The following is a 19,193-nucleotide window of genomic DNA, read 5'->3' as shown; positions in this document are numbered from 1 at the left end:
AACAGTGCATGGATGAACGACCGGAAGTCAGAGTCCAAAGGGCACAATATTTCGGCAAGCGATCCCATTGCCATCATCAATTAGCTGACCCGCTTTTATCTCTCCCCCTCCCCCACCCCCTCCGATCTGCCGCCCTATCCGTCAGTCACCCGCGCCCCGCGTCTCCCCCACCACTCCTCCAGCAGACTCACTGCTCCCTCCTAGGTTCGCACCCAGGTACGAGTGCTGGCGGCGCCTCTGCTGTTCGTCCATCTGCCCCCGAAGTCAGTTCGTTGCGCGGCATCTCCTTCTTCTTCTTAATGAGACAAATTTTGCGGGTTCTCAGGACTCACTAAAGATGTACACTCTCTCACAATTGATTAGCGGTTCCCACATTCGAATCTCGACAAATGATTCAATGAGACACTTCCAAAAGTTGTACGAATTTGTCTGAACGTTAGTATGATTGCAATTCATTCCATGTAATTCCTACAGGCAATGTTCCGCGACTGCCTCTTGCAGTTATTGAACTATATGAAAAACCGTGAATTAGTTACAAACTACAGCCTCCACGCACTTTGTTCAACATGTCAACGTCACTAAAGATATTCGGATTTAGGTTATGACATGTTCGACAAGCCTGCCATCATTGGCGATGATGTGGTGTAGACGAATACCGACATTCTGTATGACCCGCTGAAGTGTCAGAACACCGATGCTATCGACGACCTCCTGAATGGTTGTTTTCATCTCAGCAATGGTTTTGGAGTTATTAATGTACACCTTGTGTTTAATGTAGCCCAGCAAATAGAATTCGCGTAGAATGACACATAGTTATGCACTTTCAGTACAGGGTGACAATTATTGAACTATATGAAAAAAAACATAAATTAATTACAAACTACGGCGTGCACACACTTTATTCAACATGCAAACGTCATTACAGATATACTTGTTATGTTGGCAGAAGAGCCAAAACCATGTTATTAGTGGAGGCCGAAATGCACGCGTTTTAGCTCACGCAGGCTGGCGTGAGGAGGGAAGGACTATACTGACGTGACGTCTGGAACATGACAAGGAATGAGAATTGAGGAAGCGGACGTAATTAGTTTGATACTTAACTTTAATCCATTATGATGAACGTCGCTCTTGACGGTACATGATTCACAATATTATCCGTTCAGAATACGTTCGTAGTAACTGAATATGGCGCCTTGCTAGGTCGTAGCAAATGACGTAGCTGAAGGCTATGCGAAACTGTCGTCTCTGCAAATGAGAGCGTCTGTAGTCAGAGCGCCTGTAGGCAGTGAACCACCGCTAGCAAAGTCGGCTGTACAACTGGGGCGAGTGCTAGGAAGTATCCCTAGACCTGCCGTGTGGCGGCGCTCGGTCTGCAATCACTGATAGTGGCGACACGCGGGTCCGACGTATACTAACAGACCGCGGCCGATTTAAAGGCTACCACCTAGCAAGTGTGGTGTCTGGCGGTGACACCACAATTCTAATTTAGGTTATGACATGTTCGATGTGCCTGCCGTCATTGGCGGTGTAGCGGCACAGACGAACAGCTAAATTCTGCATGACCCGCCGAAGTATCGGAACATCGATGCTGGGAAGTTTGCAGATGAGCAAGGGTTTTGGGGTTATTGCTGTACACCTTGTCTTTAGCACATCCCCACAAAAAGGAGTAACATGTGTTGAGATCCGGAGAATATGGCACCCAATAGAGGCCCATGCCAGTGGCCTCTGGGTATACCAGAGCCAGAATGCGGTCCCCAAAGTGCTCCTCAAGGACATCACTCTCCTGCTTCGATTGGGTCGAGCTCCGCCTTGCATGAACAACATCTTGTCGAAATCAGTCGATTATGCGGATGAAATCATCTTTCAAAACGTTCACGTATCGTTCGGCAGTCATCGTGCCATCAAGGAATAGCGCACCGATTATTCCGTGAATGGACACTGCACACCACACAGTCACCTGTTGAGTGTGAAGAGACTTCTCGACTGTCACATGCGGCTTCTCAGTCCCCCAAATGCGCCAAGTTTTCTTATTGACGAACCCATGCAAATGAAAGTGGGCTTCATCCCTAAACCAATCCATACCTGCGTACACTAATTCTGATACAAACCGTTCAGAAGCTATGACGATTTTATTTCGTAGAGTTAAATAATTGCCACCCTGTACCAGGCTACTGCAATCTTGTGCGCCGCACAGCACACAGCGTCTGAGAAATTTAAAACTGTTTTTTGGTAAATATTTAGAGAAGTACAAATCGGATTAAACAAGGGTGTAATAAAAGTTGTTCGTTTCGAAGGGGAACATCGAATGATGCCAAACTCGACCCCCCTGCCCCACCCCCAGGGTGACGGACGGGGTCAACTTTGACATTTTAAGTAGTTAACCCCATTTGTTATTGCAGATTCGAATTCTCCGGGAAAAATACATAACTTTAAATATAAATTTTTGTTACGTGATACGTGGTGCTGTTATCGACAACAATCAAAATGGGTTAAAAACTGTTGAAAAATGATGATATCTCAAGAAATATACATCATGTTAGGGTCACAGGGGGTTTATAAAGGCAGTTATTCCACTCGTAAAATATTTAATAACAAACCGGTTTTTATAGCAGAATAACTTGGTTCTCCTGAACATAATATATTGCTTTTTCCATATTATTAGTGTAATTTCTTCCATAGATGTCGATTACATGGAAGGCATTGGTTTATTTATAAAAGAAATTGCACCAATAATGTTGACAAAGTAATGTTTTATGTTCAGGAGAACCACGCTTGTTTGCTATAAAAGACCGGCTTCTCATTAAATATTTTAGAATAGCTGCCTTTCTCACCTCGTGCCATCCTAATATGGAGGGTATTTCTTGAGATATTATCACATTTCTGCGCTTTTTAAGGGGTTTTGACTTTTATCGAGTACAGTCCCATCTATCAAGCAACTATAAAAGTTTTAAATACAAAACTGATGTTTTTTTTTTCAGAGAATCCGAATCTGCGATAAAAAATGTGGGTGGCTATTTAAGAATTCGAAGTTGACCGCCTCATGTCTTCTGGAGGTGGAGCAGGGGGTTGTGGCGATACCTGTAAGACACCGCTAGCCCACGCCTCTCGCGGTGTGCGTTTAACCCCATTTAAATGACGCGCCAAGCGCGCGCCCAGCGGCTGTACGATTAATTAAATAATCGGCGTGCTAATCACAGTTGAAATCTCTGGTCCAGAGGGACGTGAAGAGGCTGTGGTCCAGAGAGAGAGTAGAGTCAGTCGAGTCTTGTTCAGTCTTAAGAGTCAGTCGAGCTAGAAAGTGTCTTGTGAAACGATCATTCTGCGGATAATATTAGTGTGATGATTTCTTTTATATGTGTTGTGTTGTCTTCTTCGATGAGTAAAAAAAAAAATTATAGGTAAAATAAATTTTTGTGATGTCCATCAATAAGTTCATTCCAGTAAAAATAGAACCACTTCCCTTCACCTTTATTCACCCTTTTTTCTTTCTTTCCTTTCAACAAAACAAAAACAAAAAATTACCACCCTCCTTTTTTTTTTAATTCCGGACATCACAGGGTGTAACTGGATGCTCCACTTCGACCCTAATAACTTTTACTACATCCTTTTTTAAATCCGGTATGTAGTTTTACAGATATATCCAAAATGAGTTTAAACTGCCTCACCTCGTATATGTCTTGGTACATGGGCAGGCGATACGATAGACCACGGATTTACATAGTCTGTTTCGTTTGAACACAAGTTCGTTGAATAATAACATCTGGCCGTTCGCGGTTGAATTGCTTCGTTATGAAATACACCAGAAGGAGCTGAAGAATCACATACTAAAGAGACGACTGAAAATTTGAACCGAGGCTGGGATTCAAATCCTGGTTTTCTGCTCACTAGGAAGATGTGCCAACAACTACGCCACCCTGCCACAACTGCACGGACTACCCTAGCACCCCTCTGTCCTTAATCCAAATTCCCATTCACCCACTTGGTATTCGTCCTAAACCCGAACAGAATTACATAGGCACTCCACCTGTACCGGCATGGCACCTCAACACCCAACGAAATGGGGCATCACAGACATTTGATTCTTGGAAAGGTCTCTAGAACCATTGAAGCGTGTATGCCTGTTTTTCTGAGAGGATGCTCCGTATAGTTCAGGGGGAATACCAGGAATAAATGGGAATTTGGATCGAGTAGGGAAGTGTGCTGGGGTAGTCTACACAGTTATGCACCGAGCGATGTGGCGCAGTGGTTAGCAGTGGTTAGAACACTGAACTCGCATTCGGAATAATGACGGTTCAAACCCACGCCCAGCCATCATGATTTAGGTTTTCTGTGACTTCCCTAAATCATTTAAGGGAAATGGCGGGATGGTTCCTTTGAAAGAGCATGGCTGACTTCCTTCCCCATCCTTCCCTAATCCGATAGAACTGGTGACCTCACTGTTTGGTCCCATCTCCCGAATCAACCAACCAACCGTAGTTATGCAAAGCCGCTTAGCCTGGGGGGGTGTAGCGAGCAGGAGACCAGGGGTTCGAGTCCCGGCTTTGGTTCAAATCTTCATTCTTCGCTTCAGTCTGCATTTATACATCATAGGTGTTTGACACTTGAAAGAGTCTCTGGGACCATATACACAGAAGAGCCAAAGAAACTGTTATGCATGCGTAATATCGTGTAGAGCCCTGCAACATGATGTGGCATGGAGTCGTCTAATGTCTGAAGTAGTTCTGGAGGGAACTGATGCCATGAATCCTGCAGGGCGTCCCATAGATCCGTAAGGAAACGTGAGGGTGGAATTCTCTTCTGAACGGCACGTTCAAAGGCATCCCATATATGTTGAATAATGTTCACATCTGGGAAGTATGGTGCGCAGCGAAAGTGTTTAAGCTAAACAATGTTCCTGGAGCCAATTTATAGCAATTCTAGACGTGTGGGATGTCGCACTGTTCTGCTGGAATTGCCTAAGTCCATCGGAATGCGCAATGGGCATGAATGGATGCAGATGATCAGGCAGGATTCTTACGTACGAGTCACCTGTCATAGTCGTATGTAGACGTATCAGGGGTCACATATCAGTCCAATTGTCCCACACCATTACGCAGCCTCCACCAGCTTGAACAGTACCCTGATGACTGCAGGGTCCATGGATTCACGAGGCTGTCTACATACCCGTACACGTCCAACCCCTCGATACAATTTGAAACGAGACTCGTCCGACCAGGAAACATGTTGCTAGCCACCAACAGTTCAAGATCGTTGACGGACTCACGCGAGGCAGTCATGTCGTGCAGTCATCAAGGATACACGAATGGGTCTTCAGCTCCGAAAATCCCATATCGATGATGTTTTTTGAATGGCTCGCACGCTGACTCCTGTTGATGGCCCAGCACTGAAATGTGGAGTAATTTGCGGAAGGGTTGCACTTCTGTCACGTTGAAAGATTCTCTTCAGTAGTTGTTGGTACCGTTCTTGCAGGATCTTTTCCCGACCACAGCAATGTCGGAGATTTGATGTTTTACCGGATTCCTGATATTCAGGGTACGCTCGTGAAACAGTCGTACAGGAAAATCCCGACTTCATCTACCTCGGAGATGCAGTGTCCCATCGCTCGTGCGCCGAGTATAACACTACATTCAAACTCACTGAAATCTTGTAGCAGCAGTAACCAATCTAACAACGGCACCAAGCAGTTGCTGTCTTATATAGACATTGCCGACCGCAGCGCCGTATTCTGCCTGTTACAGATATCTGCATGCCTATACCAGTTTCTTTGGCGCTTCAGTGTAGTTTCATTTGACTCGCATACTAATTTGTGCATTCCTACTGTAGCACGCTTTACATGTAGATCTACATCTACTTGGTTATTCTGCAAGTCACACTTAAGTGCCTGGTAGAGGGTTCATCGAACCATTTTGATACTAATTCTGTACCATTCCACTCTCGAATGGCACGTGGGAAAAAGGAACACCTAAATCTTTCCGTTCGAGCTCTGATTTCTCTTATTTCATTATGATGAAAATTTCTTCTTACTTAGGTGGGTGTGAGCAAAATATTTTCGCATTCAGAAGAGAATGGTTCAAATGGCTCTGAGCACTATGGGACTTAACTTCAGAGGTTATCTGTCCCCTAGAACTTAGAACTACTTAAACCTAAAGACATCACACACACCCACGCTCGAGGCAGGATTCGAACCTGATACCGTAGCGGTCGCGCGGTTCCAGACAGTAGCGCCTAGAACCGCATGACCACCCCTGCCGGCTCAGAAGAGAAATTAGGTGACTGAAATTTCGTAATTTAGATCTCGCAAAGTAAGAAAACCGCCTTTGTTTCAGCGACTGCCAGCCCAGTGACACTCTCACCGCTACTGCGCGATAGCACGAAGCGGGCTGACCTTCTTTGCACTTTTTCGATGTCCCCCGCCAGTCCTACCTGGTAAGGATCCCACACCGCACAGCAACATTCCAGAGCAGAGGACGGACAAGTGCAATGTAGAATGGAAGATAGGAGACGAGGTACTGGCGGAATTAAAGCTGTGAGGACGGGGCGTGAGTCGTGCTTGGATGGCTCAGTTGGTAGAGTACTTGCCCGCGAAAGGCAAAGGTCCCGAGTTCGAGTCTCGGTCCGGCACACAGTTTAAATTTGCCAAGAAATTTCAAGTGTAATCTAGGCTGTCTCTTTAGTGGGTTGGTCTCATCTTCTACGTGTTCTGCCTACAAAGCGTAGTCTTTGTTTCGTCTTCCCCACAATATAATCTATGTGGTGTTTCCAATTTAAGTTGCTCATAATTGTAATTCCTAGGTATTTAGGCGAATTGACAGCCCTAAGATTTGTGCAATTTATCGTATACCCAAAATTTATGGTATTTCTTTTAGTACCGATGTAGATGACTACGCACTTTTCTTTGTTCAGTGCCAATTGCCACTTTTCGCACCATACAGAAATTCTCTCTCTAAATCATTTTGTAATTGGAACTGATCGTCTGATGATTTTTCTTGATAGTAAATTACAGCTGCTTCTGCAAACAATCTAAGACGGCTGTTCAGATTATCACCTAGAACATTTATGTAAATCAGGAACAGCAGAGGGCCTACGACACTACCTGTCGGAACGCCAGATATCACTTCTGTTCTACGCACTACGAACTGTGACTTCTCTGAGAGGAAATCACGAATGCAGTCACACAACTGAGACGATACTCCATATCCACGCAATCTAATTAAATCCTTCTGGAAATCTAGGAATATGGAATCGATCTGAGATCCCCTGTCGGCAGCACTCATTACTTCATGGCAATAAAGAGCTAGGTGCTTTGCACAAATGCTTGGCCGGTACGACCACCTGATCTCACTCCCTGTGGTTTCTGGTTGTGGGGCTACCTGAAGGTCAGAGTTTACCAGGTGAACATTCGTGCATGTGCTGAAGTGCAGGATATCCAGAAAGGTAGCCAGCATACCTACGGACATGCTTCGTTCGGATGCACAGAATGCAATCCTGCACGTTCAGGCTCTTCTGGACACTAGAATGAAATTTTCACTCTACAGCGGAGTGTGCGCTGATATGAAACTTCCTGGCAGATTAAAACTGTGTGCCGGACCGAGACTCGAACTCGGGACCTTTGCATTACCCTGGCAAGTTCTTTACCAACTGAGCTACCCTCACAGCTTTACTTCCAAACTTGTCCGTGAAAGGCAAAAGTCCCGAGTTCGAGTCTCGGTCAAGCACACAGTTTTAATCTGCCACGAAGTTTCTTCTGGACACTGATGGGCGCCATATTGATGGTTCAAATGGCTCTGAGCACTATGGGACTCAACGTCTGAGGTCAACCTAACTAATCTAAGGACGTCACACACAACCAGGCCCGAGGCAGGTTTCGAACCTGCGACCCTAGCAGTCTCTCGGTGCCAGACCGTAGCGCCTAGAACCGCTCGGCCACCACGTGTTGGTTAAGTATCAATAAGTCATTTTCTTCAAGGTAATTCATAATGTTCGAGTACAGTATATGCACCAAAATCCTACTCCAAATTGAGGCCAGTGATATGGGTATGTAATTCAGTGGGATACTCCTATTTCCTTTCTTGAATTCTGGTGTGACCTGCGCTACTTTCCAGTCTTTAGGATCTGATGGAGAGGGCAGCAGTGTAACGCGCGCGCTGTGTGCAGTGTGTTCCAGGAGATGCTGTACGGGATCTCGACGGGGTTCGGGTCGCCGCAGGTGCCGGTGGCGGAGATCCTGGCGCGCGCAGTGCCCACCCTGCACTCGCCGCAGAAGCCCAAGAGCAGCAACTTCCTGCAGGTGCCCGACATCGAGTCGCCCAGGTACGTGGGAGGCCGCGCCGCCCCCGCCCCTCCAGCAAACGCTCGCAGACCGCAGCCTCCGTGAAGTATCTGATGAGCGGGTCACCACCAACAGTGCCAAAGTGCTTCCGCTCCGTGAGACACTGCAGAGAGGTTTGGAATTTAACCCATGGTACTGGTCCAATGTTTTCCACATCCATTTAGGTAAATATTGGGCTGGTTTCCCAGGTTCCAATTCAGCTACACACTGCGCACACAGTTTGAAAACTATGATACATTTCGCCGTGCCACATATACTATACACAGACAGAAGAGGTACACAGGTCGCACGCAGACCACATATCAATCGACACAGCCTCCGTGAAGTATCTGATGAGCGGATCACCACCAACAGTGCCAAAGTGCTTCCGCTCTGTGAGACACTGCAGAGAGGTTTGGAATTTAACCCATGGTGCTGGTCCAATATTTTCCACATCCGTTTAGGTAAATATTGGGCTGGATGCCCAGGTTCCAATTCAGCTACACACTGCGCACACAGTTTGAAAACTATGATACATTTCGCCGTGCCACATATACTATACACAGACAGAAGAGGTACACAGGTCGCACGCAGACCGCATATCAATCGACACAGCCTCCGCGAAGTATCTGATGAGCGGATCACCACCAACAGTGCCAAAGTGCTTCCGCTCTGTGAGACACTGCAGAGAGGTTTGGAATTTAACCCATGGTGCTGGTCCAATATTTTCCACATCCGTTTAGGTAAATATTGGGCTGGATGCCCAGGTTCCATTTCAGCTACACACTGCGCACACAGTTTGAAAACTATGATACATTTCGCCGTGCCACATATACTATACACAGACAGAAGAGGTACACAGGTCGCACGCAGACCGCATATCAATCGACACAGCCTCCGCGAAGTATCTGATGAGCGGATCACCACCAACAGTGCCAAAGTGCTTCCGCTCTGTGAGACACTGCAGAGAGGTTTGGAATTTAACCCATGGTACTGGTCCAATATTTTCCACATCCATTTAGGTAAATTTTGGGCTGGTTTCCCAGTTTCCAATTCAGTTACACACTGCGCAAACAGTTTGAAAACTATGATACATTTCGCCGTGTGACATATACTAGACGGAGAAAGAAGGGGTACACGGAATTCTCTTGGTGGATGAGCTCTCAGTAGCCTTGCAACGATTTTGGGACTGGCGATTCCATCTACAACACAGCCGGACCCAGCAATGGCTGGACATAGGGCACCAGAATGGGTGCGATGGTGATGTTTGGTTTGTGTGGCGCTCAACTGTGCATTCATCAGCACCCGTACAAAGTCCCAATTTGTACAAAGTCCAATTTTTTGACACAATCTAATCTAGCCACTGTCACGAATGATGATGATGATTATGTTGATCATGAAACGACGAGGACAACACAAACACCCCGTCCCCAGGCAGAGAATACCTTCAACCCGACCGGGAATCGAACCCAGTACCCCGTGATTCAGTGTCAGCAACGCCAGCCACTAGCCAATGGAATGGGTGGTACTGCCACGAATGATGATGACGATTATGATGATGATGAAATGATGAGGACAACACAAACACCCATTCCCCAGGCAGAGAATAGCCTCAACCCGGGTGGGAATCGAGCCCTGTACCCTGTGATCCAGATGCAGCAACACTTGCCCCTAGCCACTGGAATGGGTGGATGGACTGGTACAAAGACTCGTGATCGGGAACTGCATGCTACCACTGCTGGCCAAATACTGGCGATAACAAGGTCATGAATATTTTTGCTAGTAAACAGGCCGTCTCCAGCACAACATACCAGTAACACGCCCACTCCGGTTCCTAAAAGAATCGAAAACGCGTGTCAGCGTTCACGAGAAGTTTTGCAGCATAGTTAAGTTCGTTGCAACTTGTGAAGTGCTCTGATTCTCAAATCCTGTTTCTGTGTAGTCCTAGTACTTCGCGCACAATTTCTGGCTTTAATTATAGGTTATGGGTTCCACCTTTTTGCAAACACGCTGTGTTTTCGTTCTACCCACACGTTTGAGCGCTTCTGTGCCATCATCTGTGGTTTTCCATTCATTGAAAACTGTAAAAAAATGAACATATTTTAGGTTGTAATTCATTTGACAAAGTGAGGCCTACAATTTTTATTAAGCTGTGTGTTGTGGGCAGTCTTGTGAAGTTACAACCTAAAATATGTTCATTTTTACAATTTTCAATAAACGGAAACCAACTGATGATGGCACAGAGCTGCTGAAACATGTTTGGATAAAAAGAAAAAAGTGTCATTGCAAAAAGGCGGAGCCCATAACCTATAATTTAACTGCAAAAGCTGGAAAAAAAAGTTCAAATGTGTGTGAAATCTTATGGGACTTCACTGCTAAGGTCATGAGTCCGTAAGCTTGCACACTACATAACCTAAGTTATCCTAAGGACAAACACACACACCCATGCCCGAGGGAGGACTCGAGCCTCCGCCGGGACCAACCGCACAGTCCATGACTGCAGCACCTTTGACCGCTCGGCTAATCCCGCGCGGCCAAAGCGGGAAGAAATGACAAGAGTTGCAGATCCAAAAGATGAATATTTCGTAGTCCAGCCAGTCATTCCCCAGTAACCTCTACAGTAAATACAGGAAAACCTTAATGAAACTTCAGAAGAGAGCTCTCAAGATACAGTTTAGTAAAAACTGTAGACTTAACTTTGTTAGATCAGTTACAACCTAAAATACGTTCATTTTTTACAGTTTTCAGTAAACGGAAATCCACTTATGGTGGAACAGAGGTGCTGAAACATATTTGGGTAAAAAGAAAAAAACTGTATGTTTGCAAATAGGCGGCACCTATAACCTGCCATTTAACTGCAAATGTGAAAAGAAAGGCCAAGAGGTGCAGATACAAAAGATGAATATCTAGCTTGAAAACTTGGATCACTGTGTTAACACTTTAACTTCAGAATATACTTCTTAAAGAGTAGATTTTGGCAGCATGTCAAATTTTGAAATTTGGCCAATAATTATTCGAAATATTGAAAATCAAATTTTAGATGTCCTGAAAGCCTGCAGCTGCTACAGCACATCCCTGTGCCCTGTTTTGCTGTTAGGTAATATAGACTGGAGTAACGAAGAAGGAGGTGTGTATTTGTTTTATCGACCGGCAGCAGTCTTCGGCAGAGTCAACTGTAGTATAGTGCTGAGAATATTATAAGATGTAGATTGGAGAGATAGAAAGATAAGGAGATTTACACAGAACAAAAAGTGTTTGAATGAGTAGGGAATTAGGAGACGGAAGAGATGAGCATTGGAAGGGGGGTAAAGCAAGAAGTTCGCTATCACCGAACCCGTTCAGCATATTTGGAGAATAATTGGAAGCTAAATAATAAAGACTACAAAACGGAGTCAGAAGATGAGCTGTAGAAGATGTTGAAGAGTATTGCAACGAATGGCAAAGAGTATGGACTGAATAAAAATATAGGAAAGACAAAAGCGATGAGATAAGCAAGAGGGAAGCGCCAATTAATGTATTCTTAGTTGGAAAGTAAAATCTTTTCTGCACCTTGGAAGATTAATGACATGAAATGGAAGATGTAAAGAAGAAATAAGGAAGACATTTGTGGGAAAGAGAGAATTTGAAACGGTGAAGCAGTTACTAATAAGTAGAAGAATTCCGATAGAGCTAAATGTTACGCCAGGAGTTATATAGCAGTGAATCGTCGACAGTTAACAAGAAAGAAGAAATTAATCCAGAAAGTTTTGAAATGTGGCTATGGAGAAGAACGCTTAAGGTGGAGTGGATTGACAGACTTAAGAATCGACAAGTAAGGAAGGAAATAGGGGAAAAATAAGATCATTTGACGTGATCAAAAAATAAGGTCTCGGCTGGGATGTATACTGCTTTGGAATTCTCTGCAACAAATGATTGTAGAGGGAAAAGTGGAAGTAGTGAGAGGAATAGTTAGGAAGAGATTTGGAATGATGGGTGACAGTAGAAGAGGCCGAACATACGATGAAGGAAGATGCTCACAATGGGACATGATCGAGAGCCTCCAGAAACACGGATACGCTAAAGAAGAAGATCCAATGCGTTTTGAAGATACAACCCATTTTCACGGACTGCACTGGCGTTTTTTGTTTATTACATGTATTTCAGTTTGTGACCTAGCAGTAACTGTACGACATAGTTATCAGCTGTACGCGAGAAATATCTCAGACGATAGAAACTAAATAAGTAAAGTATTACTAACTTTTGGCTTCATTTTGTCATTATTGATGCAGTATTTATTTCTTTTATGTCGCCTCAGATTTTTTGTGGCGTAAAATTAACAGCTATTTCTCTCCTTTACTGAACTAAACTCCGTCCGAACAAGCCTTGGAAGGCCCAACGGAACCGACCGGCCGCCGTGGCATCCTCAGATCTCAGGCGTCACTGGATGCGGAGATGGAGAGGCGTGTGGTGAACACACCGCTCTCCCGGCCGCTTGTCAGTTTACGAGACCGGAGCCGCTTCTTCTCAATCAAGTGGGTCCTCAGTTTGCCTCATAAGGGCTGAGTGCATCTTGTTGGTTCCTTTACTGCTAGAAGATAAACTGAAGCAGACGCAACGCCCCAAAACCTTTATGTAATCCGTGAAAACGAAATTATATCTACGAAACGCATTCGATAAAAGAGGCAAATAAAACATCTCGACTGTAGACGGCGTTTTAGTAACAAAAATATTCCTAACCTACATACAAGCTACACACACTGACATTTCATGGAATATTTGTTATTAACTGACAAACATAATTTTTTTCACCCCTGGGAATCGATCTGGCCCCCTCCATGTTGACGCTACCTTTGTGGTCTAGATTAGCGACCTTGACCATCGTGTAGGTTCCATTCCTAGAAACACCAACATAAACACCGTTTACTGTCTTCTACAGCAAACGAGGAGCTCCCTGTAAAACCAATGTTGACCAACAAGACTGGCAATGTTATTCAGATCCCTAACGCTGTACCATCGCCACGTACAACGCACACAACAGACCAGTATCTCACAATATCGTTGGCTTCTTCGTACCAGATATGCCGCAGATGTAAAAGAGGTCTCATAAAGTTACTGTCAACATCGGACTCCGAAAGCTCTGTTACTCTCTAATCATATAAACTGAATCACTTTCATCTCAGTTCTGAAACCATTGCATCTCAGACCCCGCATGTACCGATTCAGGCTCGAAATCATTGGGCCAATAATAACTTCCTTGCAACACAAGATAAGTCTGTTTCCGAAGACGAGTTACAACATATTAAAACGTACTATTAATTTTCCCAAATTCCATACGAACTAAAAGAGATTTAGTTACTCATTATGTCTTGCCTTAATTAATAACTGATCAGTTCTGATCTCTTTGAAATAATGGTGGCAAAAATCTGTTAGCCGAGATTTATGTTTGTGTTTATTTGAACTCTGTTCTCTATTGTCTACTGTTTCACTCAAATAACAATCTATCTCCACATTATTTACCTCGATACATACTCACTACTGCAATGTGGAAAGGGCGCAAGATTCTACTGAATGAGAATAAATTTCCTTCCGATTTGATAAAGGAAGGAAGAAGGTGTGATGGTACCGACAGTAAAAACCAAATTCACAACCAAATCGATAACTGGCAACAGAATCATATAGTCTTTACGTGAGCCGATATCACTAAGTGGGAGCTCAGCATTTCAAAATCTCAGTAACCCCACCACATTTATGTAGTATGCCAAGTAAAACAAGCAGTAACGAGGCAAATAAATAAGAAACCTTTGTCAGAATAGGCTGTAAAAATATATGTGACAGTGATACAGCAGGTATTAAAAATTGTGCTGTCAAGGCCTATTTAATATGTTCGTACAAACCTAACATTTTAAACGTTTTTCAAGTGTTATATTTTTAATATTTTTATGCATTTTATGTGCTTATAAATAGTTGTTTTTTCGATGGATGTACTCTCAGCATCTATGTTATGTTGATTATATATGTGTGAAGGTCATGATTTCAATTAATCGACACACCTCATCCAAACAGCAAACATGTAAGACCGTGATTGGCTACGAATTCCATGTAACACTATTAGATATGTGCGTTCTTACTTTGGAAACTGACTACTATGGGTCAAAATTACATTAATTAAACTCGACTAATCACTTTAAAACCTACAAAAAAATCAAATTCTTAATAAACAATTTCTGTACTTAGTGGTTTTTGTGCAGTGATCAATATGATGTTTGCTATTTGGATATTGTAATTTTGTATACACCAGTTACAACAGATAGCGATTGAAAACGCAAATAAATATGTTGAAACATTTTTCTCTTCCCTAAAACTAAAGATCGTTACATTGAATATCGTGAAGTGATTCCATGCATTCGTACTGTGATGGTTGATCTCAGTATATAGAAACCTTCCTGCTAGAAACTCGAATTATTTTCTGGCCAGAGGAAGTGTGACAATCGCTAGGAAGCATGTACTGTAATTTATTCTCCCCTCTTCTGCCACTTGATTTCTGAGGACATACAAAGTCATATCTGAATTACTTTATGCCATTTGCATCTTTCGCCATTTCTTAAGAAAAATACCATCTGGAACTGCTCATTTCCATAAAAACGGAAGCCCCTCTTACAAAATTCCGATTTTTAGAAACCACCTACTTCATACTGCGTTCCATATAGGGACGTTCCAAAGTCTTCCATCAATACCATTCAGGTGTAAAACTATACTGAAAAAATACCATCAATAAGGAATATAGTCCCTTCTCCCTATCTGAATTCTCTACAGGCAAACACCCATTCATTCGCTTGAATTAAAGTTGTTTGCGAAGGAGTGAGAATTTCTTGTGTAGTTCTATGGTAAGCTTATTTTAGTAAGTTTTCTAATGGAAAAATGTCCTCCTATGACGACATTCGATAGCTAGGAGACAGAGGAGAAAGCGATATCTCTACGGTCGTAAAAGTAGTTACACGTGTATTAAGTGTTGGCCGATTACTACCAATACACGATCTTATGCGATATTTGTTGTGCAGTTTCGAGGGACATTGGACCAATGTGAATCCCGTTGTCATGAAATTTTACGGAGAACATTGAAGTTGTTGTGTTAGTGAACGCTTGATCTTTGCAAGTGCTCTTTTTATAAAATCTGATTTCAGTAACTTCGACAATTACGCTGAGTATATTGATATCCTATGGTCTACAGTCGCTACTATATGTCTTTATAAGCTGTAGACTGCACTTTGTCCTCTTCTATTTTATTCATACTTACTGTCGATTTTAGGTCAGTGACTGGGTATGTTTCATAAAGCTGTGACGCGGATTTCTGAAGGAAAAAAAAATGATTGTTGAAGAGTAGCAGGTTTAATAAAAAATACTTAACAATGGTACCTGAGTTTTGCATATCAGATTTGTTTTACTATACATACAGTTTAATTATCAAAACTTGGATAGATCACTTACTTCTACAAAAAGTTGAACAAATCATTCACATCACAACCATGAATATCACGTCTTCATTTTCTTGTGATAACGTGAAATTCTTTTTCTAAGATAAACCACATCTTATAGCAGTTGCCGCAATTCTGCTGTTTAATTTCTCTAACTTACAGTTACAAGTAGTTGAGACAATATAGAACCTAGTATAAAGAAAATGTTTCTGGGGATACAAAATGTTCAGTGCTATAGATGGTCATTTTATCATCATATCATTTTTATTAATAAGAGTTCATTTTTAATGTAAGTAATTTGCAGGTCGTAATTGTAGTGGTTAAGCTGTGCATCAACTTTTGTTAAACCTTGTAATTCACTGAAATTCAGTTCAATAACGGAATAGTTTAAAAAAGTGCGTAGCATACAAGTTTTGTAATTGTGAAGTTGCAGATTCGAATATGATTAGTGCCAACTTTTTTATTTACTTTCATTTAATTCTGTATCTATTATCAAATAGAAATGTTAATTAACAAATATTAAATTATAATGTTTGAAAAATTAACATTTTTTATTCTTAATAACTAGTCTTATGATAATAAATTAAAATGAGTTTTTGTCAAATTAAAAAAAAAAGGTATCCACATGAATGCTCAATCTCCGAAATAAGATGGTGTATTTCCTTCTGCTTAAAGTTTTGAATTTATGCACCAAATTTTTATTTATTGTGAACACCCACATTTACAAGTCATTGGTTACTAAAAGTAAAAGTAAAATTTTGTTACTTTTATTAAAGATTCATTATTTGTCAATTAATATTTCCATTTGTTGAAGTGTACAGAGTTTAAATGAAAGTAAAAGAATGTTGCTCCTAACTAGATTCGAACGACCATCTTTTACGATTGCATTACTTTAACGCTACACACTCAGATATCAGGGATTGGGTTAATAAGTTCGATACAGTACTTGGAAATCTTACAGGCTTCAAAACAAATTTATGCCTGGACACTAATCGTAAAATCCGCCAACTACGAAGGAAATTGAAGAGAGACGATCGGTAAGGTTTCCTTGTAAGCGGATTGGAACATCTGTCAGGAAACAGTAAGTCGTATCCAAGACTGAGGAAATCGTATCAGTTTTGCGTTTTTAACTCTGCCATTGTTAAAGCTGGTTATGTGATTAACTGCAAAAATTGTTTGATAAGGAAACCAAGATGTTTGTTCCACACATTGCGTGTGTCGTATTCATGGTTCTTGTAACGTGTAGTCCACCTAGACCTATTCACCTTACTGGATATACGTCAGCGCACTTTTTTTCTGTACAGCTGGGTCCGCAGCTTGAAACACGTCGTAATACAAAATTTTAAATTGAATCTTCCAAGTTAGTTGCTAACAGTTTTATTACATTTGGTACAAAATGCCTATTTCGGCAGTACAGGTGTAGTTGGGCGAGACGTACGTATTGCATTACTGATAAATCCTTTTGTCCATTGTCACTGTTCTCTACCGGGAAAATAAAACCACGTAGTAATTTGACAGCTACTTTACAGTTTCCCATGACTCTGCATGTTTACATTCTTGGTAAAAATGTAGCATGTTAATGTGTGTCCATATTTGGTAAACATATGGCATCACCGAGACCTGTCAACTAGCCGTCAAATTATTGCGTGACAACTGATCGAACGTGAAAGCCTCGGGCAGGTAGAAATGTGTTTGACATTGGAAAGACTGACGAAATGGGCCTAGTTAGCAGCTAACTTGGAGGATTCAGTTTAAAATGTCTTCACATATACTCCACAATCGACAGTTCAATGCATGGAGCAAATTACTTATAATCATGTAACTGCATTAACTGACACTCATTTCCTGCGGAAAAAACACCCAGAGCGAAATTAGACATTTTTCCGTTGTTAGTTTACAAGAATCGGTCTGTAAGCTTCTACACCAGGAATTATTCTTTGTTCTCCCTATTAAAAAAAGAAACTGTTGTAACTGGTACCTGTTTATCAATGTTTTTATCTAACTCTTGTCGTTTCTTTCTACAAATTACCTGTTTTAGTATTTGTTCTTTTTTCAACGACTCTAATCATTCATTTTTTCAGAATGCTCTATTAATCACAATTTTTTTACTTATATATGTGTGTTTTTAATGTATTTCTCACACAGTCTGCACCACACAAACTTTTTTTACTCACTAAAATAAGACAACATTTTTCCCCTTTTGTCTTTTTCCCCTGTTTTTCTGTGACTGTATTTCCAGTTGTATTTGTTCACGTCTCTCCGTCAACCTGGCGTAGATTCCGCTGCATGCTTTCCCTTGTCCACAGTTTGACGCTGTGCATGGCTTTATGTGGTTTCGGCTTCAGTCGCTTTTCGCTTTATCAGGCTTCAAGCTTCTGCCTGAAGAAGGGACGAACTAGTATAGAAAATATTTCTACTCTCCAAATTGACTTCTCCTTCCTGCACATTGTGTTAGCAAACGTAAGACGCATTGTCTAACATTTTTAACATACCATGCGGCAGTAAGGACATTTCCTAATGTGAAACCATACAGTTAAATTCATTTTCACGTCAGTAGGCAGCGTATCTTTCTTCCAATTTCAGCTAAAAGTCGGGCAAAAAGAATTAGTGTTCGTAAATGCAAAAGGAAAGTCAGAAAAACGCAACAAACTCAAGAAAAGAACAATGATTCAAGGGAAAAGGTGTTGGAGTTGTTACTACAGTTTTGGTGCACAGAATTGTAATAGAAAAAAAATTGTCACATTTTTGGACTTTTATCTCATTATGAAATTTAAAATTTTCCGCAAAAATGATTTTATATATATATATATATATATATATATATATATATATATATATATATATATATATATATATATAAAATCATTTTTGCGGAAAATTGCAAATTTCATAACGATATAAAAGTCCTAAAATGTGAAAAAAAATTTCTATTCCAACTCTGTGAAGCAAAACTGTAGTAACAATACCAACACCTTTTCCTTTGGATCATTGTTCTTTTCTTGAGTCTATTAAAAAAATACTTCCCATGTGAGTTAATATATCACTTATAAACTCACATGGGAAGTATTTTTTCTTTTTTTAATATAATCTACACCGGTTGAAAATGTTAAAATTTTTAGGTGCCTTGCACCAAGATCTAATAAAATCAGTATTTTTTTATATATATAGAAGGCTGTGGATGGCTGTGTTATAAAGATTAAATTACGTGTCTGTATTGGCAGCACTGTCAAAAACAGTATTGTATCGTTTCATAGTATAAACATACGTTGTATGCCGAAGTGCTAACGTCATACTTTACTTTTTGAGAGATTTACCAGTGACTGATGAACTACAGCAGTATTGTGGGATGGCCATTAGAAATAATACTGAGGATTTGTTGAAAATGAAGCAGGCAATATGGGTTACCTTCTTCCAAAGACTGTCAAATAATGAAA

The 19,193-nt window shown here is 41.6% G+C and overlaps 1 protein-coding gene across 1 annotated transcript in view; it reads left to right on the top strand.

Moving 5' to 3' along the window:
• The window catches only part of LOC126312748 (uncharacterized), a 142,076-nt gene that overhangs the window by 20,569 nt on the left and 102,314 nt on the right, over positions 1–19,193 (top strand). Inside the window, exon 2 of the mRNA XM_049992245.1 lies at positions 8,155–8,310. Within this exon, the coding sequence (XP_049848202.1) occupies positions 8,155–8,310 (156 nt within the window). The remainder of the gene's footprint in view (positions 1–8,154; positions 8,311–19,193) is intronic.

Source organism: Schistocerca gregaria, unplaced genomic scaffold (assembly GCF_023897955.1).
Source record: "Schistocerca gregaria isolate iqSchGreg1 unplaced genomic scaffold, iqSchGreg1.2 ptg000449l, whole genome shotgun sequence".
In the NCBI taxonomy this organism is placed as follows: domain Eukaryota; kingdom Metazoa; phylum Arthropoda; class Insecta; order Orthoptera; family Acrididae; genus Schistocerca; species Schistocerca gregaria.
The sequence above is the reverse complement of the archived record's forward strand: the minus strand, read 5'-3'. Positions and strand labels throughout refer to the sequence as shown.